Below are 21,661 nucleotides of genomic sequence, written 5' to 3'. Positions count from 1 at the left end.
GGCCCGTCTGATTTGTGTTCATGCATCTCTGTGGCTGTACCCTAAAGATTATTTTCTTGTAGGTACATACGGCTGTACGGCAGGAAGTTCAGCAAGGAGGACCATGTGCTGTTCATCAAGCTGCTGTATGAGCTGATCACCATCGACAAGCTGGAGATCAGTATGATGCAAGGCCTAGCCCGGCTACTCATCAACCTCCTCAAGTAAGACCATGGGTTACACATATGGTCCGTATGTATACAGTCACGCATTCAAACACACTCATATTGACAAGCTGGAGATCAGCATGAAAGCTGAGAAACACACACACACACACACACACACACACACACACACACACACACACACACACACACACACACACACACACACACACACATCAACAATCTTGAGACCAGTATGATGCAATGCTTCGTCCACCTCATCAATCAATATCACATAATGTCACTCTAATCAGCCTTTGATCATGTACTTCTTGCGGGTCTATTGTTTTCCTCCTAATTGTGTGAGAAGCTCGAGTGTCACTCATGTTTCAGAGTTGAAATAATCTCCATAAATTGAACCCTCTGACCACATACTTGTGTGAAGCTTTTTGAGGCAAGGGTGACATGATGGTTTCAATTAAGTCTTTAACATATTTTAACCCCACCTACTCTATTTCTAACAGGAAAACAGAGTTGCTGTCGCGTGAGGACCTGGAGTTGCCTTGGAGACCACTGTACGAGCTGCAAGACAGGATCCTCTACTCAAAGACAGAACACCTGGGCCTCAACTGGTTCCCCAAGTATGACCCTCTTCTCTTTTACCAGAATGGTTAAAAACATGCTGTCTTCAAAAAAAAATTTTTTTTTTAGAACTCCACATATTGACACATTGAAACCAACCCAACCAATATAGGTTCTTCTCATTTTGAGCCCTCCCTCTATAAGCAGGAAGGTGGTGGGTGCCCCGCTTCTACCTTTGTGTTTGTTACGGAGCTCACTTCTTAATCTCTAGTGGTGGTATAAATTAATTTATTGTGAAATGTAGCTGGCTTTCTGTCAGTTAATCCATTGGAGATTTGTTGATACTGCCTACTGCCACGGTTCTGACTAATACAGTTCAACACACAGTTCATTCAGTTTCCCTTTGCCTCCATCCTTGATGCATCCTTTCATAAGGCGTCAGCATGCTTCAGTTTGGCTGGCTGCTAGCCGAATCCTGGCTGGGCGACCCAAACGAGTAGCTCGCGGACTCCCTTAAGACATTCGCTTGAAAAAACAACTTATCGAAGTCCAAAACTAACAAAAATGTCACAATGTTATGATAATATATGCACAAACTCTTCCAGACTGTTTTGGCTGGGAAGTATGCTGATGCCTTTACATGCGAAGATTGTTATCCCTGCCCATTTTTGTAGGTTCATTTCTGAAAGTTGTCAAATCTGTACCATCACACCCCCAGGTTGCATATAGCCGAGGACCCCCATCCCACCCCTTTTCTCCCAGCAAGCAGTGCGAGGTGCTCTTGTATAGTGCTATGGAAACATTGTGTTACATCAAAGCCTTGTTAGCACATAACAATGGGCTCTCACAAAGGGAAGCAAGTTACCTGGTTTATTGATACTTGCTCCCTTTTGTAAAAAATAATAATAAAGGAGCAGTGAAAAAAAAGAAGAGAAAATATGCAATGACCCTGCGGTACAAAAAAAGGTGTTAGAATTTGATATTGAAATGGATTGGCTTTTCATAGTGTGAATCTGAATCTGTTTTTATGCCTTTGTTTCCTCTCACATTCAGTTCTCTACGGCCTCGTGCTTCCTCTAAACACGTAATGATAAAATTGTTTCAGAGGTGGTAAGGACAACGCTTCTCTTTTGTGATAAAAAATAAAATGTATTTCATCCTTTTATTCAGGCACTCTTTGGTTTTTATTTGTCTATGTTGCATGTTGAAAACCAAAAAGCACACTGGACACCCCCACGCAGCTGGTTTGACATCAAATCAACTACAAATGAACCTAAAACCAAAAAGCACACTGGACACCCCCACGCAGCTGGTTTGACATAAAATCAACTACAAATCAACCTAAAACCAAAAGCAATGTTAACATTTCACTCATATTGGAGCCTGTCGCACTGCATCTAACTGGACTCTATATCCCCCATACCCATTCTTTGTCAAGTCCCATATGATTTGGTGGTTTGACCCGCTTTGTCAGCACTGGAGGTTTTGCAGCAGCCTAGAGTAGCCTAGCACATTCTGAAGTCACCTGTTTCTAAACGGCCATGATGGACAACTTTTTCGTGGTGCTAAAGAGCACAGATTTGTGCAACAACAAAGAAAATGCTTCCTTATAATGCACATTGTTAAAGAAAAGTTTCAAATTTGGCCTAAATCACCCTACCAAATAATACATTTTTACCGTGTTTCTTTGCACTGATCTGTGCTCTTTTGTGCCACAACTGTTGTCCCATATCTGTGAGTGAGAGTCATGGTAAGGGTAGTTTGAAGCTCTTGTATCATGTTCCCCCCTGGTATACTGGTATAAGATGGGGGTGATTAGCACATATTTCACCCACGTATTCTAAAGGTCATTGGGTTTGGGGTTCCCCAGGGTTGAGTGTTGGAGCCGTTGGTGTTCTGGTCATGCTACTTTGGATTTGTAATTCAGAGCATGAGTTTGGGGATTGTCAGTGTGGTCGTTCGGTGGGAAGTAGACCTATAAGAGAACTATAGTTGGGTCCCAAAAATCTCTCCTTCCTCCTGAGGTGTGCACTCTTTCCCTACTCTGTAAACATTTATAAACATTTGTGAACAAGTGCACATTTCTGGAGAAAAAAGAGATTAGGCTATTGGGACGCACCCCAACTCATTCAAGCCCTGAGATGCAAAGCCAGGAGCCCTTGGCAGAAGTCGCTCATCTGTATAGTTCCCATTAGTCTATTAAATTAAAGCAATGCAGTACGGTTGATTTGAAAGAGACTTGAATAAGTTTGAGTTTAGCGCGTGGTTGAATGGGATAGACGAGGCAGTTACAACGCATGACTGAGATCGGTGTGTGAGTGGTGGAAAGGCAGGGTGTTTGAGCTCAGGGTGTGTGAGTGGTGGAAAGGCAGGGTGTTTGAGCTCAGGGTGTGTGAGTGGTGGAAAGGCAGGGTGTTTGAGCTCAGGGTGTGTGAGTGGTGGAAAGGCAGGGTGTTTGAGCTCAGGGTGTGTGAGTGGTGGAAAGGCAGGGTGTTTGAGCTCAGGGTGTGTGAGTGATGGTAGGAGGTTTGAGGGTGTTTGAGCTCAGGGTGTGTGAGTGGCGGAAAGGCAGGGTGTTTGAGCTCAGGATGTGTGAGTGATGGTAGGAGGTTTGAGGGTGTTTGAGCTCAGGGTGTGTGAGTGGTGGAAAGGCAGGGTGTTTGAGCTCAGGGTGTGTGATTGATGGTAGGAGGTTTGAGGGTGTTTGAGCTCAGGGTGTGTGAGTGACGGGAAGGCAGGAGGCTGTTTGAGCTCAGGGTGTGTGATTGGCGGGAAGGCAGGAGGCTGTTTGAGCTCAGGGTGTGTGATTGGCGGGAAGGCAGGAGGCTGTTTGAGCTCAGGGTGTGTGATTGGCGGGAAGGCAGGAGGCTGTTTGAGCTCAGGGTGTGTGATTGGCGGGAAGGCAGGAGGCTGTTTGAGCTCAGGGTGTGTGATTGGCGGGAAGGCAGGAGGCTGTTTGAGCTCAGGGTGTGTGATTGGCGGGAAGGCAGGAGGCTGTTTGAGCTCAGGGTGTGTGATTGGCGGGAAGGCAGGGGGATTGAGGGTGTTTGAGTGACCAACCTTTTCAAGTTGTTCATAATGATGGTAACGTTCAGAAATAGGCCCAACCGTTACCAAACCAAAGCCTGTAACAGCAGTCAGCAATACTACAGTGTAGCCTGGTGTTGGTTGTATTATTTAGGCAGCAAACGGAAGAAAATGGACTGAATGGGAGGGAATACTTGAAGTTGTCCAATAAGAAACATTAATTTCTGTTTTTTTCTTTGCATGCCCTGAGTACAACCCAGATTTGTTTAGTCAGGCTAGGTGATTTTAGTCAGGCTAGGTGATTTAAAAAGCCTAAAACAATAGGCACCCTCCATTTAAGGTCAACTCTCTCTACTGTCAAGATCAGCGTTCATTACAAGTATTAACGGCTAGACCTCCTATTTACATAAAGCCTCAGTCCCAGTCATTTTCTCTCCAAGACAATTCCCTAAGCCCAATAAAAAGCCCCATTCTGATGATTCTGAATGAACAGAGTACATCTGTTAAATGATTTACCATTCATGTTCCTCAGTTACACTGCTGGCCCAGGGCCATCCAGGACAGAAGTTGAACGGCCCTGGAATAGTCACATTGTTGTAGTCATTGACTTTAGTTTTGTTTATGTTTATGTAGTCCTTTTGTTACGCTATGCCAGTTTGTGTGTCCCTAATTTCCTTGCTGTTTCTATGTACACACATGGTCCTCACATCCCTTACTTTTGATCAGTGCTTGAGTTGAGCTGCTCCAGACACTTGTCTCTCTACTGCTTGATTACAGACCCCTCTTTCAGAGTACTTGCTCTAAAATATGAACACTGCTGTAACTTAAAATGAGCACCACAGCTCAAGTGAGTACCCAAGCCAGCGCCTTTCTCATTACATTTCAGGCACCGCTTTTGATGAGCATGTACTAAACGTGGAATTTCAATGTGAGTGATTTGGCTGTACCTGCATGCAGTCAGTCAGCCTCATCATAATTGCATTGGTGTGTTCAGTGTGCTCGTTGTTTCATTAACAGCCACCTCTGTCTGTTCTGATGTGTCAACACCTCTCTCTCTCTCTCTCTCGTTCCTCTTCTCTCTTGTCTTTTCTCTTTCCCCCCCAGCTCGGTGGAAAACGTTCTGAAAACACTTGTGAAAAGCTGCAGACCGTAAGTATATATTTTTAAACCCCTATATGAAATATACTGTATGTCTTTTTAAAGAATTCAGTTGCTGAGCTCATGGTTGCGTTTACTCTTGGGACACTTTTGGTGAACACTTACACAGGCATATCATCTGAAGAGTTATTGTATCATTACAACTTGGCCTGTTATCCATCTGTTCTTACTTCAGAACTCCTGCCATTTAATGATAGACCTGGAGTAGAGATGCACACCAAGGCAAGGGACTATTATGGATTAAACAAGAGACATTCTGTGAAACTGAACTGTCAGGAAGAAACCTCCTTTTGGGACTTAGCCTAGGTCTACTGACTGACAATTTGTCAAGGTCATGCTAGCTAGAACTCCCATGTGGTCTAAGGCACTACATCGCAGTGCTAGCTGTGCCACTAGAGATTCTGGGTTCGAGTCCAGGCTCTGTCACAGCCGGCCGCGACCGGGAGACCCATTGGGCGGTGCACCATTGGCCCAGCGTCGTCCAGATTAGTGGAGGGTTTGGCCGGCAGGGAGCTATTAAGGAGCCTTTTGGTCCTAGACATGGTGCTCCGGTACCGCTTGCCGTGCGGTAGCAGAGAGAACAGTCTATGACTTGGATGATGACTGGGATTTTTGACAATTTTGGGGGGGGGGGGGGGGGGGGTTCCTCTGACACCGCCTAGTATATAGGTCCTGGATGGCAGGAAGCTTGGCCCCAGTGATGTACTGAGCCATACACACTACCCTCTAGCGCCTTACAGTTGGATGCTAGCAGTTGCCTTACCAGGCGGTGATGCAACTGGTCAGAATGCTCTCGATGGTGGAGCTGTAGGACTTTTTCAGGATCTGGGGACCCATGCCAAGTCTTTTCTGTCTCCTGGGGGGGAGAAGGTGTTGTCGTGTCCTCTTCACAACTGTCTTGGTTTGTTTGGACCATGATAGTTCGTTGGTGATGTGTACACCAAGGAACTTGAAACTCTCGACCCGCTCCACTACAGCCCCATTGATGTTAATGAGGGCCTGTTAGGCCCGCCTTTTCCTGTAGTCCACGATCATCTTCTTTGTCTTGCTCACATTGAGGGAGAGGTGGTTGTCCTGGCACCACACTGACATGTCTCTGACCTCCTCTCTATAGGCTGTCTCATCATTGTTGGTGATCAGGCATACCACTGTTGTGTCGCCAGCAAACTTAATGATGGTGTTGGAGTCGCAGTCGTGGGTGAACAGGGAGTACAGGAGGGGACTAAGCACGCACCCCTGAGTGGCCCCAGTGTTGAGGATCAGCATGGCAGACGTGTTGTTGCCTACCTTTACCACCTGGGGGCGGCCCATCAGGAATTACAGGATCCAGTTGCGGAGGGAGGTGTTTAGTCCCAGAGTCCTTAGCTTAGTGATGAGCTTTGTGGACACTATGGTGTTGAATGCTGAGCTGTAGTCGATGAACAGCATTCTCACATAGGTGTTCCTTTTGTCCAGGTGGGAAAGGGCAGTGTGGAGTGCAATTGAGACTGCGTCATCTGTGGATCTGTTGGGGCGGTATGCAATTTGGAGTGGGTCTAGGGTATCTGGGATGATGCTGTTGATGTGAGCCATGACCAGCCTTTCAAAACACTTCATGGCTACAGACGTGAGTGCTACCGGGCGGTAGTCATTTAGGCAGGTTACCTTCGATTCCTTGTGCACAGGGACTATTGTAACCGCTCACAGGCAGGGTGCCAGAGGTTTGTGTGTGTGCGCGCGTGCAAGTGTCAAGACGCTTAGTCACTCAGTTGAGTCCCTGAGTTACTTGCTTCTGTAGCGACTGAGACTTAATCCTATTATCCGATCTAATTCTGGCCTGGTAGAGTTTCCTGTTACTGTGAGCAGAGAAGTAGGGATTGAGAGAGGGGTGGAGGAGAGAGAGGGAGCCCTTTGGGGCCAGGAGTACTCAGCAGCAGTGAAGTAGGGACCGAGAGAGAGGTAGAGGAGAGGAAGAGACCTTTGGGGCCAGGAGTACTCAGCAGCAGTGAAGTAGGGACCGAGAGAGAGGTAGAGGAGAGGAAGAGACCTTTGGGGCCAGGAGCACTCAGCAGCAGTAAAGTAGGGACCGAGAGAGAGGTAGAGGAGAGAGAGAGCGCCCTTTGGGGCCAGGAGCACTCAGCAGCAGAGTGGCCTAATGCAAGGCCTGTTAAGGAGTTTAATGAAGATCAATTGCAACTGCAAAGCGATGGGAAGGACATGAGAAGGGAATTGAATAGTAGTACATATTGTTATTTGGGGTTTTCCGGCCATTCAATTGAATTGGATTGTGTAGGTAGAAAGAACTACAGTTGTTGGTCTATAGCTCCGTTGAAGCCATGCAAAACTGCTCTTCTGCGGTCCAAGTGCTGATGCTGTTGTGTTCACACAAACCTGCTCACTATCTGATTACATTAGCTATACTGATGCTGTTTTATATCAGCAAACGCCAGCTTAACTGCCATTGTTTCATATACACATTTTATTTGATTCCATTGCCATAGCTGCGAAAATAGAAATTCTAATGTAATTCATCTATTTGTCTGCCAACCAATGGTTTGTGGCCATGGTCAAGGCCTACGTGCAGCATTGCTCTTTGCATGTCTAGGAGTAGGATGCTTTGGCGTCAATTATTTATAAAATAGTACATACATGATTTGTATGATGACTGCCATATGCACATCACACATTGTTTGTCCTTGGCAAGGGGTTAAACAACTTTATTATGCTCATTTTAGATGCATGTAGCGTTATGGCTGATATACACCACACCAAACTACAGGCCTTTATGATGGCACTATAAATACAGGCCTTTATGATGGCACTATAAATACAGGCCTTTATGATGGCACTATAAATACAGGCCTTTGTGATATTTTATTTTATTCTTCAGGTATTTTCCGGAGTCGGCCACCCAGGAGATGTTGGAGGAGTGGCGTCCACTGCTCTGTCCATTTGACGTGACCATGCAGAGAGCAATAGGATACTTAGAGCTCTTCCTCCCCACCACCCTACCCCCAAAGCTGCACCACAAGGGCTTCAAGTGAGAACACACACCTCTGCCACCTCCCCATAGGGTTGCATAGTTACAGAAACTCCCAAAGTGCACAGGTTTTTCAGAAATCCCAGTTGAGGGATTCCCTTCCAGCTTATTCCCTTCTGATTACAGGAACGTTTCTGAAATATTTCAACCTTACGACTTCCCAAAACTTGGATTTAAATGAACATTTCAATTTTATTCTTTAATAAAAAAAACAAATATGAACACTGTGTAAATGCCACAATTGAGATGTATTGTGTGTGTGCAGTATGCTTCAGCTATGAAATGTGTGTGCAGTATGCTTCAGCTATGAGATGTGTTGTGTGTGCAGTATGCTTCAGCTATGAGATGTGTTGTGTGTGCAGTATGCTTCAGCTATGAGATGTGTTGTGTGTGCAGTATGCTTCAGCTATGAGATGTGTTGTGTGTGCAGTATGCTTCAGCTATGAGATGTGTGTGCAGTATGCTTCAGCTATGAGGTGTGTGTGTGCAGTATGCTTCAGCGATGAGGTATGTGTGTGTGTGTGTGTGTGCAGTATGCTTCAGCTATGAGGTGTGTGTGTGTGCAGTATGCTTCAGCTATGAGCTATGAAGTGTGTGCAGTATGCTTCAGCTATGAGATGTGTTGTGTGTGCAGTATGCTTCAGCTATGAGATGTGTGTGTGTGTGCGTGCATTATGCTTCAGCTATGAGATGTGTGTGTGTGCGCAGTATGCTTCAGCTATGAGATGTGTGTGTGCGCAGTATGCTTCAGCTATGGTGTGTGTGTGTGTGTGTGTGTGTGTGTGTGTGTGTGTGTGTGTGTGTGTGTGTGTGTGCAGTATGCTTCAGCTATGAGATGTGTGTGTGTGCAGTATGCTTCAGCTATGAGGTTTGTGTGTGTGTGTGTGTGTGTGCAGTATGCTTCAGCTATGAGATGTGTGTGTGCAGTATGCTTCAGCTATGAGATTGTGTGTGTGCAGTATGCTTCAGCTATGAGATTGTGTGTGTGCAGTATGCTTCAGCTATGAGATGTGTGTGTGTTTGCAGTATGCTTCTGCTATGAGGTGTGTGTGTGTGTGCACTATGCTTCAGCTATGAGATTGTGTGTGTGCAGTATGCTTCAGCTATGAGATTGTGTGTGTGCACTATGCTTCAGCTATGAGATTGTGTGTGTGCAGTATGCTTCAGCTATGAGATTGTGTGTGTGCAGTATGCTTCAGCTATGAGATGTGTGTGTGTGTGCAGTATGCTTCTGCTATGAGGTGTGTGTGTGTGTGCACTACGCTTCAGCTATGAGATTGTGTGTGTGCACTATGCTTCAGCTATGAGATTGTGTGTGTGTAGTATGCTTCACCTATGAGATGTGTGTGTGTGCAGTATGCTTGAGCTATGAGATGTGTGTGTGTGTGTGCAGTATGCTTCAGCTATGAGATTGTGTGTGTGTAGTATGCTTCACCTATGAGATGTGTGTGTGTGCAGTATGCTTGAGCTATGAGATGTGTGTGTGTGTGCAGTATGCTTCAGTATGTATGAGAGTTTGTTTTCTGATCACCAGGTTGTGGTTTGATGAGCTCATCAGCTTGTGGGTGGCAGTACAGAACCTTCCAGGTTGGGAGGTGGTAAGTTGGACAACATTCACTTGATTGACATACTGGTGTGTGGTAGTATTAGCCGAATGCTGTCTTGACAAGTTGGCACAATCGGATCTGGAACCAGGCTATTGTAGTACAGTTTCCAACATTCCTTTTGATAGACAGAACTTTTAACTATTCGCTAGATATTCCTCAATTAAAGTTTTCCTTATTAATTTGTTTTTCCCCACAGCATCTTGTCAACCTGTTTGCCCGCTTGGCCAACGACAACATTGGCTACATTGACTGGGACCCATATATACCCAAGGTATGGACACTCCTCCATCAATAACATTTGTCTAGCTGTGCCTATAGACCTACCCCATTACTCCACCCCAATGATCTCTTCTAGCAGGTCCCAATTCACTCCCTGCCCCTATTCCCTTGGTCTTAACACTTTGATGTTTACTGATCTATAAGGTGTAAGCAATACAGATATGCATAACGTTGAAGGGTTAGGGCCAAGTGAGCCAGTTGGGAGTGTCAAGTGTTTTTGCAACATGCTGAAATCTTACCCTCTTCATTTGACCTGTGACCTTAGTTGTTGGTGTGCATGTCATAGCAGACCAGACAGTCACTGAAAGTGCTGCCTGTTAGTGGCTCTAACTACTGTATCACATTTCCCTGTTGTACTTCCTGGCTTGCGAGATGTCTTTCGCCATGTTTTTATATTATTGCCCAACATGCCCTGATCTCAAACGTGATGTAATGAAATGGATGAAAATTATTTAAAAAATCCCACAAAAATATGAAATCCTGTGATCAGAAAAAGTAATTGGACAATGCATTCAATGACTGGACAGTAAAGTATTCATCTTCTTCACATGGATTGCTCCTTTTTGATTCCAGATCTTCACCAGAGTGCTGCGTAGTCTGAACCTCCCGGTGGGGACCAGTCAGATGCTGGTTCCCAGATACCTGACAAACGCCTACGATGTCGCACACGTGGTCCTCTGGGTCTCCGCTTTACTGGTCAGTCACTATTCACAATCAGTGTTGCCCAATCAATGCTTTTTATAACTCTTCAAGTTTATTTCAATGTTTTCATGTATAATTGACTGATGGAAATTAAGTCAATCATTTTTAGAGGGGTAAAAATACAGTAATCCTACAATACAATGCCAGATCACAACACAATAATACTCTGGAATAAGCATAGTGCTGTTCTGTTGGATACTGCTGTTTCCGGTAGACCTCCAGTCATTGGGCTAACGCTAGTTAGCATTGGCTCACGATGGAATGATAGTTGTGTTAATGGAATAATCCGTTTTGTTTTTCATGTTGTTAAGCATCTGTTGTTTGTGTGATGGCAGGGAGGCCCCAGTAAACACGCCCAGGCACAGCTCAGTGGCCTTTTCAACAGCATCACGTCTTTCTTCCACCCATCCAACCATGGACGCTGGCTGGTGAGTCACTGCAGCGCTCACTTCTACAATGTTTACCCAGGCGGGCATCTCATTCTCCTAACAAACCTTTCGTTGCACTGGCATACCTGCACACTCAAATCAAGAAAGTGACTAGCTCTCTGAACGTGCCCCACATTCCCCTTCTCCTTGCTCCGGAAGCTTCCCTAGGCCTCCTGGCAGTTCCCTCTCCAAGCCTCAGGGGTTTGTGTACATACCGTTCGTTCAGAAATAATGCCCTGATGACACATAAGAGAGCGGGAGCTGCCAGCAGTGCTATAAAAGGTCAGCCAGATATCCGGGGCTCATGCCATTCTTTTCTAGAAACATCCAACCTCCGTCATCAGACCAGAGCCTCAGGCTGCAAGCTGTGTCTTCACAGTCATACACAATCCTTTATTTATGGCAGAGGCAGGCTAAAGCAGGCAGGCTAAAGCAAACGCTAAAAGTTTTTGAACCCAGGTCTGGAGGTAGAGTTGTGACCCCGTTATGTTTCTGGTAAACCCCATCAACTGGTGAGATGTTCTCCTGATTTGTTTTCAGGAGTTAGTCCTATTGCAGTGTAGGGGAATGGAAACAGACAATCTCACGCTCTTGTGATCTGTGTCCAATATAAAAGTACCATGCATCCTGAGTCGGCTAAAGTAAGACAGTAATGTACCTGTAATCTAGTCCTCGTCGCTATAGTGACGTAGAAAGACACGTCTTTTTTTAGAATTCATCAAATGCCTTTGGCCAGCCCCCGACATTCCCAAGATATCTCATTCTGTCACCCAATAAGGGAACTGAATCTGGGACGGAGATATTTCAGTCTTTATTGAGAATGTATGGGTTCAACTCACCTGAGATAAACCTGTGCAAAATCAATAATTGACCTGAACCCATACTTAAAGTTTCTGTGCAAGTCAGTCTCTCCATGCCCCTTAGTAGCTGTTGGTTTAGTGGATTGGGGAACGGACACAAGGTCCTGCTGTTCTAACAGGGTACTGGTTCTAAAGCCATGCTGTCCTGACAGGGTATTGGTTCTAAAGCCATGCTGTTCTAACAGGGTATTGGTTCTAAAGCCATGCTGTTCTAACAGGGTATTGGTTCTAAAGCCATGCTGTCCTGACAGGGTATTGGTTCTAAAGCCATGCTGTCCTGACAGGGTATTGGTTCTAAAGCCATGCTGTCCTGACAGGGTATTGTTTCTAAAGCCATGCTGTCCTGACAGGGTATTGGTTCTAAAGCCATGCTGTCCTGACAGGGTATTTGTTCTAAAGCCATGCTGTCCTGACAGGGTATTGGTTCTAAAGCCATGCTGTCCTGACAGGGTATTGGTTCTAAAGCCATGCTGTCCTGACAGGGTATTGGTTCTAAAGCCATGCTGTGCTCAATTTCAGTGTACTTACAGATACTAAATGTAATTTACCTCAACCCTGGAAGGCACGCTATCACCACACTGTCTGACACCCCTCTGTCACGTACCTGTCTGTCTTTGTCCTCATATCTGCCTCCCGTCCAGCTTCTCTCTAACCCTGTATCTGTCCCTCACACCTGTCTCTCTGTCCCTCACACCTGTCTCTCTGTCCCTCATGAGTTTAGATGGCTCTCAAATTAATCAGGTCTCTGCATATAAATACTTAGGGATATGGTTGGATGATCAAATGTCTTTTAAAATGCACGTTGACGAACTTTGTAAACGGCTAAAAATCAAGATAGGCTTCCTCTATAGAAACAGGACATGTTTGACCTCTACAAATAGAAGACAAATTGCGCAAGCTACTTTTATGTCTGTTATAGATTATGGGGATATTATTTACATGCATGCTACGGCATCAACACTTAAATCGCTGGATGCTACTTATCATTGCGCACTTAGGTTTATTACGGGTGCTAGCTACAGAACTCACCACTGTGTTTTATATCAAAATGTGGGTTGGACTTCGCTGTCCGTGAGACGAGAACAACATGCTCTCGTGTTTGTCTATAAAGCACTTCTGAATAAACGACCTTCTTATTTATCATCACTCATCAACATTAGAAATTAGAATTCCTTAAACCAGGTCTCAAGACTTGGGTATGGCTGCCTTTTCCTGTTTACGCTCCTTGCCTATGGAATAGCCTGCAGACTAAACTTAAACTTGGGACTCTTGTCTCCCTTGCCCATTTTAAACATTTATTGGAGGATTTTTGTATTGATTGTAACTGCTTCGGGTAATGCAAGTTCTTGTGCTGTTAGGGGAATGACCTGTGTGTAAATGTAACAATCTGCTGCTGTATTTTTATGTTATCTGTGATCGTTTTGTTTGTCTGGAGTAGTTTCTTAATCATTGTACCTAAACTCTATGTGTAAACATGTATACGCAGGGCCCAGCTGTAAAAGAGACCTTGGTCTCAGTCTGTGTTCCTTGTTGAAATAAGGTAAAATAATGTCATCACACCTGTCTCTCGAATCCTCACCTATCTCATGTACTGATACCGGTCTCTCTAGTCCTCACACCTATCTCTGTCCCCAGATGAAGTTGATGAAGCTGCTGCAGCGCCTCCCGGCCAGCGTGGTAAGACGGCTCCACCGGGAGCGCTACCGGAAGCCCACGTGGCTCACTCCGGTACCGGACAGCCACAAGTTGACGGAGGCGGACATCACGGCGTTCGTGGAGAGTATGATGCAGCCGGTGCTGCTGGCCATGTTCAGTAAGACGGGCAGTCTGGATGCTGCTCAGTCCCTGCAGAACCTGGCCCTCATGAGACCTGAACTTGTCATACCACCAGTGCTGGAGAAGTGAGTGAAATCAAGTAGTCAGTCAGAAGTGAATGGGCAGTGTTTCCCCTGTCGTTGTTTTGGTGGGGCGGTTCCCAGTAGATCTGTTGTCTTAGGGTTGGGCGATATAGCCAAAATATCATATCACCATATTTTTTTGACAGTATGGTGGTATTCTACAGTGGTGTAAAGTACTTAAGTAAAAATAATTTGAAGTACTACTTAAGTCATTTTTTGGAGTATCTGTACTTTACTATTTATATTTTTGACTACTTTTACTTTTACTTCACTACATGATGTACTTTTTACTCCATAAATTTTCCCTGACAACCAAAAGTACTTGTTACATTTTGAATGCTAAGTAGGACAGGGAAATGATCCAAATAACACACCTATCAAGATAACATTATTGGTCATCACTACTGCCTCTGATCTGGCAGACTCACTAAACACAAATGCTCCGTTAGTAAATTATTTCTGACTGATGGAGTGTGCCCCTAAATTTTAAAGAGAAGAAAATGGTGCCGTCTGGTTTGCTTAATATAGGGAATTAGAAATGATTTAGACTTTTACTTTTGATACTTAAGTATATTTAAACCAAATACTTTTAGACTTTCACTCAAGTAGTATTTTAGTGGGTCACTTTCACTTTTACTTGTCATTTTCTATTAAGGTATCTTTACTTTTACTCAAGTATGACAATTGGGTACTGTTTCCAACACTGGCGTTTTATGTTTATGAAAAATAGAAGTTAATAATTTTCTAAGTAGTGAATGACCCTAGGATGGCAAGTGCATCCTAAGTGGCTTTAGCAGGCTTTCTCCATGCTGATGGACTTCTCCTCAACCAAGCTAGGACAAACCTGACAGTAAAGTAGTCTCATAAGTTGAACTTTTTATTTACTATATTGTTATAGACTATTAAAAAGATCAATACCGGCATGTGGATACCTTAAGATAGGATATATGGCCCAGCACTAATTTATCTGGTCTTCCTCTATAGAACCTACCCTGCTATGGAGACCCTGACAGAGCCCCACCAGCTGACTGCCACCCTGAGCTGTATGATTGGTGTGGCTCGCAGCCTGGTGTCTGGGGGGCAGCGCTTCCCTGAGGGCCCCACACACATGCTGCCCCTCCTCATGAGGGCTCTGCCCGGTGTTGACCCCAATGACTTCAGCAAGTGCATGGTGGGTAATAGAGTTCATAGAAAATAAGCTCTTGTAGGCCTCCTACCCTGGGGTTGCTTGGGTACAGATATTGTCATCATTTGGAAGTTGTCTCTGTGTGTTGCAAGTCTAAGTGTGCTCTCCCTCCTTTCTGCAGATAACATTCCAATTCATTGCTACGTTTGTTACTCTTGTGCCTTTGGTGGACTGCTCCTCTGCTGTTCATGAAAGGAGCGACCTGACATCGGTGGAGAGAGAGATGTGCTCAGCCTCTGCAGAGTTTGAGGACTTTGTTCTTCAGTTCATGGACAGGTATGAGTATGGAGGAAGTCAATATAGGACTCAGGTAGGGTTGCAAAGGATTGGAAACTTTACGGTACATTTTTACAGGAATTTTTCCATGGGAAGTTAAGCCCTGGAATTTGGGGAATTTTGCTTAAATTATTCAAAAATGTTAGCTTATAACATTGAACCTTTTTTTGTGGGCTATGCATAAGGCAATTCTAGGTCTTGTGACATATTTTGGTTAAGCTATTCCCAATTCAATGGAATTGCAACCCTTTGCATGCACAGTGCATTCTTCCATCGCATGTGCAGCTGATTCTCAAGATCTTGCACACTAATGAGATGCTATTGAGCCCACACTACTACACTGTCTGAGCCAAGGACTACATGCTTTCTGGTAAGTTTTGATTACAGTACTAGGTGGGGTGAATATTTTTTGTTAAGTAGTAAATAGTAGCCTACATCAAAGTGTGTTTAAATCATTTCTAACTTGTTAACAATTTTTGCTAGTTTTTGCTACAATGTGGGTTTTAGCTTGTTTGAGCCTGCTAACTGAGGCGTGTTAATTCACCTGTTTCCATACATGTTTCATTAAAACATTTATCTTACAAAGAAGTTGTTTAATCTAACTGGTTAACTATTGATCTGTACATGGAATTGTATATATATTTTTTTTACAATATTTTTTCTTATCTTATCTTTTTCTTAAAATGCCACAGGCACTATCTGATGTGTGGAGATATTTCACTGCAGCTAGTGTAGAAGGAAAAGCTGTGTACATTTGCAAATACTGTGCCAAGTCATATGTAAAGAATGCAATGGAGATGCCGAATCATCTGGCCAATTTTAGAAAGTTCCCTCAGCGATCACAACAAGCAACCTCTGACAAAAGTCCTTCTACTTCTATTTGAGGTGAAAATGATGAATCAGACACCTTATCGATAGCAACAGCTCATGGTCCTCCTGGAATCTGTTTTTTTGACTCAATGGAGGAACGTAGTCAGAGAAATGCTGATGAATGTCTTGCTCGAGCTGTGTATGCAACTGGTTAACCTCTGATGCTCACAGGCAATGTGTATTGGAAGAGATTTCTGAATGTTCTTCCCCCAGCATACACCCCTCCAACCAGACATGCTTTATCTACTCATTTTCTGGATGCAGAGTTCAAGTGAAGGTCAAGCAAATCATAGAGAAAGCAGACTGTATTCCAATCATCTCTGATGGGTGGTCGAATGTTCGTGGGCAAGGAATAATTAACTACATCCTCTCCACCCCTCAACCAGTATTCTACAAGAGCACAGACACAAGGGACAACACACACACACCGGTCTCTACATTGCAGATGAGCTGAAGGCAGTCATCAATGACCTTGGACCACAGAAGGTATTTGCACTGGTGACAGACAGTGCTGTGAACATGAAGGCTGCTTGGTCAAAAGTGAAGGAGTCATACCCTGACATCACACCCATTGGCTGTGCTGCTCATGCATTGAATTTGCTCCTCAAGGACAGCATGGCACGGAAAACAATGGATACACTCTAGAAGAGAGCCAAGGAAATGGTTAGGTATGTGAAGGGTCATCAAGTTATAGCAGCAATCTACCTCACCAAGCAAAGTGAGAAGAATAAGAGCACCACATTGAAGCTGTCATCATGTTTAACAGTCTCCTGGAGGGGAAGGAGTCTCTCCAAGAAATGGGCGTATCACAGTCTGCCGATATGGACAGCCCCATCAAGTGGATCCTCCTGGATAATGTATTTTGTGAGAGAGTGTATTTTGGCTGAAACTCCTGAAACCTATAGCAGTAGCCATTGCACGGATTGAGGGAGACAATGCCACCCTGTCTGATGTTCAGACTCTGCTTGCAGATGTAAGAGAAGAAATCTGTACTGCCCTGCCCACTTCACTGTTGCTCCAAGCAGAGGAAACTGCAGTTCTGAAATACATCAAAAAGCGTGAAGACTTCTGCCTGAAGCCCACACACGCCGCAGCGTACATGTTGGACCCCAAGTATGCTGGCAAAAGCATCCTGTCTGGTGCAGAGATCATCAAGGCCTATGGTGTCATCATTACCATGTCTCGCCACCTTGGCCTGGATGAGGGCAAGGTTCTTGGCAGTCTGGCGAAGTAACTGGTCCTTGTTTGGGAACACAATCACCAAAGCACGCAACAGGCTGACCAACACAAGGGTTGAAGAATAGGTGGCCATCTGGTCAAATTGAGGCTTTTTGAGCCTGACAACGAGCCATCCTCAACAAGGTTGGAAAGTGACAGTGAAGATGAGGCATCAGAGTCTGATGTTCAAGAGGAGGACATTGAGGAGGTCCAGGGAGAAGACATGGAAGCCTGAGAGGAAGACAACCAAAGCTTTAGTTTCTAGACTATCATTTTACAGATGTATGTTGAAAATGTCTTTGGGAGATGCGATGGATCATTCAATATTCCCTTTTGTTGTTCAGTGAAATCATCCCATGTGAAGAGTCAACTCATTTAATTAAAGTTCAAATCATAACTAAATTTTTATTTTATTTTTTCTGTTGGAAGGATTTAGTAATTTGCAATTGTCTACTTAAAAGGTTATTTTTTCTGTCTCCATATGATATGGTAAATATATCCAATGCAAAAAACATCTACATTTAAATGGTATTAATATTAATTTGCATATATTTCTGTTAATTCCCATATAAACTCAGCAAAAAAAAGAAACGTCATCTCACTGTCAACTGTGTTTATTTTCAGCAAACTTAACATGTGTAAATATTTGTATGAACATAACAAGATTCAACAACTGAGACATAAACTGAACAAGTTCCACAGACATGTGACTAACAGAAAGTGTCCCTGATCAAAGGGGGGGGGGTCAGTCAGTATCAAAGTATGTCAGTATCTGGTGTGGCCACCAGCTGCATTAAGTACTGCAGTGCATCTCCTCCTCATGGACTGCACCAGATTTGCCAGTTCTTGCTGTGAGATGTTACCCCCTCTTCCACCAAGGCACCTGCAAGTTCCCGGACATTTCTGTGGGGAATGGCCCTAGCCCTCACCCTCTGATTCAACAGGTCCCAGACGTGCTTAATGGGATTGAGATCCGGGCTCTTCGCTGGCCATGGCAGAACACTGACATTCTTGTCTTGCAGGAAATCATGCACAGAACGAGCAGTATGGCTTGTGGCATTGGCATGCTGTAGGGTTGTCAGGATGAGCCTGCAGGGGGGGGGGGGGTCTGCGGTCTGGTCTGCGTTAAGAAGAAATGGGATTCTTGAAAATAATGTTTTAGGATTTCTTCTTGGAAATGTTCTTGGCTACCGAACATTTAAGTACAGCAAGAAAACTAATTAAACCCGCATTATCTAGCTAGCTAGTTAACAACATATTACAATATTCTAGAAGTGTTAAGTAGCTAGTGTTAGCTCATCAATTTTCAATGAGGAACTTGGCTGATGTTAACGTCGTTAGCTATGTTGGCTATAATGTTGTTACACGTTAGCTAGCTAACGTAGCTACCCAACTTACCGGTTGCGCAGTCCCTCTACCACCGCCTCTCCTATCATGGACGACACCTTCTCTCACTGGTCCATATGAATGGTCTCTCAGCTCCCTTCTTTTTAGCAGCCGAATTGATGTCAGACCACTATTTTTTTACGGCGGCGTCACTGTCGCTTGCCATACCCCCGTCGGCAGACACTGTCCCTTGCCTCGGCCACTCTCGCCCATCCTCTCTCTCTGCCGTGACCCCGCAGTTTAAGTCTCCCCATCTGCAACCTTTTCCTGGCTGCTATTTCCTCCACCATCACTTCAAGCTCTTGTTTATTGTGCTTTCCTTGGTTATCCATTTTAGTTTTTGATATAGCTAGTCTGATGGCTATAATGTGTGAACAAATAACGTTTGTTTTTGTTTATGAAGGGTTCGCAAGCCAACTACAAAAACAAATATTGAGACATGGTGCAGATAAATGTAATAAAATGGAAATATTGCTTTATTATAGTGGGCCAAATCCTATCATCCCTGTCACATCGGCTTATTTATTGGTTTCAAACACGTCACTAATGTCAATGCAACATAAGATGTTTATAAAGTTTATAAGAAAACGTTAAATTCCTAAGAACATTTTGACGAATTGAACTTACGAGCTATCTTATGAACTACTTCTTTTTTTCCTTAAACTTCTTACGTTTTTTGTAAGTAATGTTTTGTGAATCTGCCCCCAGGTGTTTTGCCCTGATAGACAGCAGTACTCTAGAGCAGACCAGAGAGGAGACAGAGACAGAGAAGATGACCCATCTGGAGAGCCTGGTGGAGCTGGGACTATCTTCTACCTTCAGCACCATCCTCACACAGTGCTCTATAGACATCTTCAAGGTAGGCCACATAACTCACTGTACACCTATGCCTTTCTCATTGTGTGTGTCCTTTAAAGTACCAAAATGTGGAAAAAGTCAAGGGGTCTGAATACTTTCCCGAAGCCACTGTACATGCATGCGATTGTGATTGGATACATGCATGTGAATGTATCCTTTGGTTCATTTGTGTTGTTCAGGTGGCTCTGGAGAAGGTCTTCATCTTTGCCACCACCAACATCTTTGAGACTCGTGTGGCTGGCAGGATGGTGGCTGACATGTGCAGAGCAGCCTCCAAGGTTCACCCTGCACAGTCTTTGAAGCTTTTGGTACCACACTGCTGCAATGCCATAAACCAGCTCGCTGTCAGTAAGTGCTCACTAAGCCGGACATGTGTTCTGTTGGAGTGGAGGGCTATAAAGCCAATCTGGATTTGGTCTTAATTTGAGACTGTTGTTGATTTTGATATGGTGGGGTTAGAGTTGGGGAGAAGTGGGAATCAATGGATCGTTGTTCTGTGTTGGTCTCGGAGTATCTCACTCTGTTTCTTGGTTGTTGATTTCCAGATGAGGAGGTGTTGAGTGAGGAGGAACTGGATAAGGAGTTACTATGGAACCTTCAGCTACTGTCAGAGGTGAGGTCATCACCCTGCATCCATACTGACTGAGACATTCGCTTGTTCCCTTCACCTCTCAGTAGACTAGACACCAAACAGGAAACACTTTTGAAACGGGGGAGTTACTTACCTAAAGTTGTCCAATAAGAAAGCTCATTTTTTATTTTATTTTGAAAATGTTTTCAAACGTTTTCCTTTTGTGCCTTAATGAACAGAACACAGGGTGGTCCTGTATGTTCTCTCCTAACCCTCCTTCCCTCCTGTTGTCTCCTTGTCCTCCCCAGGTGACTCGTGTGGATGGGGACAAGATCCTCCCCTACAGCACCCAGCTGGTTCAGATCCTGCAGCTGACCCTCCATCTGAAGTGTAAACAGGGCTACACCCTGGCCTGTAACCTGCTGCATCATATCCTGAGGTCTACAGCTCTCATCTACCCCACAGAGTACTGCAGTGTACCAGGTGGCTTTCAGCAGCCCACACAGGACTACCTTCCCATCAAGGTATGTACAGGGTTAGAGGTACTAAGGTTGGTGTTAGGGGCTCTATAGCCCTCACCTTCCCCACAGAGAACTGCAGTGTACCAGGTGGCTTTCAGCAGCCCACACAGGACTACCTTCCCATCAAGGTATGTACAGGGTTAGAGGTACTAAGGTTGGTGTTAGGGGCTCTATAGCCCTCACCTTCCCCACAGAGAACTGCAGTGTACCTGGAGGCTTTCAGCAGCCCACACAGGACTACCTACCTACCCACAAGGTATCAAGTTCAGAACTTTACTTTTAGTTGTACATTCTCTAAATTCCTGCCTACCAAATTTCTACAACATTCTCTTTAGTGCAAATAACTTTTTGTAACCCAGACAGACCCCAAACAATGGCGATTGTAGAGTGCTTCTGTCCATTTCTATCACAAATTGTGTTACTTTTATTACTTTTTATGTGATCTCTTCCTGATTGGTTTGATCAGCCACTCTGGACCTTGTGATAGAAAGTGTGTAGGATGTTCACTCATGGCTCTACAATGTAGAGGAAAAACGGGTCAATTCAAGAGGTTGCTACAAAATTTGTCAAAACATTCGTTTTCTTGGTCCTATGTCATTATAAATCACATTGAATTACTCTTTTTGATTTTTTCTACAATATTATAACCTTAATATACTTGTACTTGACGTTGTTGATTAAATAAAACCGTTAATTTGCTGTGACCATAGCTAGTTTAGACTGTGCTGCTCTTGGTTGTATCTCTTCCATATTTTGCGTTGTGAGGTGGTACCATTTGGAGGTGTTTCCGCGGGTTGGACCAATCAAAATAAGCTTGATCCTCTCGTCATTTAATCTCCATATCCTTGACTTTCTTTGGCTATATTGGCGATAAATCTACATTGAGAGGGGCTGTTTCTATTGCGATTAGAGGGAAAGACCCATACACCATGAAACAGGATCTGATTGTCTTAGTGGAGGGTGAATATTGGAATTCGGTCTGTTTAATTTTGTAAATATATATTTAGTCCCTGTTTTGTATTCTGCGGATGTCATTTAGAAAAATACTCACGAACCTGCAGCCACTAGTTAG

At 44.3% G+C, this 21,661-nt stretch overlaps 1 protein-coding gene across 2 annotated transcripts in view; it reads left to right on the top strand.

Moving 5' to 3' along the window:
• LOC120046850 (proteasome activator complex subunit 4B-like) overlaps window positions 1-21,661 on the top strand; it is a 106,864-nt gene that overhangs the window by 15,574 nt on the left and 69,629 nt on the right. For both annotated transcript variants that reach the window (XM_038992407.1, XM_038992406.1), the window contains exons 2-16: window positions 63-203; window positions 668-784; window positions 4,857-4,901; window positions 7,780-7,929; window positions 9,464-9,527; window positions 9,733-9,807; window positions 10,389-10,511; window positions 10,853-10,945; window positions 13,441-13,706; window positions 14,688-14,874; window positions 15,011-15,165; window positions 19,348-19,498; window positions 19,677-19,845; window positions 20,043-20,110; window positions 20,377-20,592. In XM_038992407.1, coding sequence (XP_038848335.1) covers window positions 63-203; window positions 668-784; window positions 4,857-4,901; window positions 7,780-7,929; window positions 9,464-9,527; window positions 9,733-9,807; window positions 10,389-10,511; window positions 10,853-10,945; window positions 13,441-13,706; window positions 14,688-14,874; window positions 15,011-15,165; window positions 19,348-19,498; window positions 19,677-19,845; window positions 20,043-20,110; window positions 20,377-20,592 — 2,020 coding nt within the window. The remainder of the gene's footprint in view (window positions 1-62; window positions 204-667; window positions 785-4,856; window positions 4,902-7,779; window positions 7,930-9,463; window positions 9,528-9,732; window positions 9,808-10,388; window positions 10,512-10,852; window positions 10,946-13,440; window positions 13,707-14,687; window positions 14,875-15,010; window positions 15,166-19,347; window positions 19,499-19,676; window positions 19,846-20,042; window positions 20,111-20,376; window positions 20,593-21,661) is intronic.

The sequence above is a fragment of the Salvelinus namaycush genome, chromosome 4 (assembly GCF_016432855.1).
Source record: "Salvelinus namaycush isolate Seneca chromosome 4, SaNama_1.0, whole genome shotgun sequence".
Taxonomy (NCBI): Eukaryota; Metazoa; Chordata; class Actinopteri; order Salmoniformes; family Salmonidae; genus Salvelinus; species Salvelinus namaycush.
Note: the sequence above shows the minus strand (reverse complement) of the source record. Positions and strands in the feature narration are given on the sequence as shown.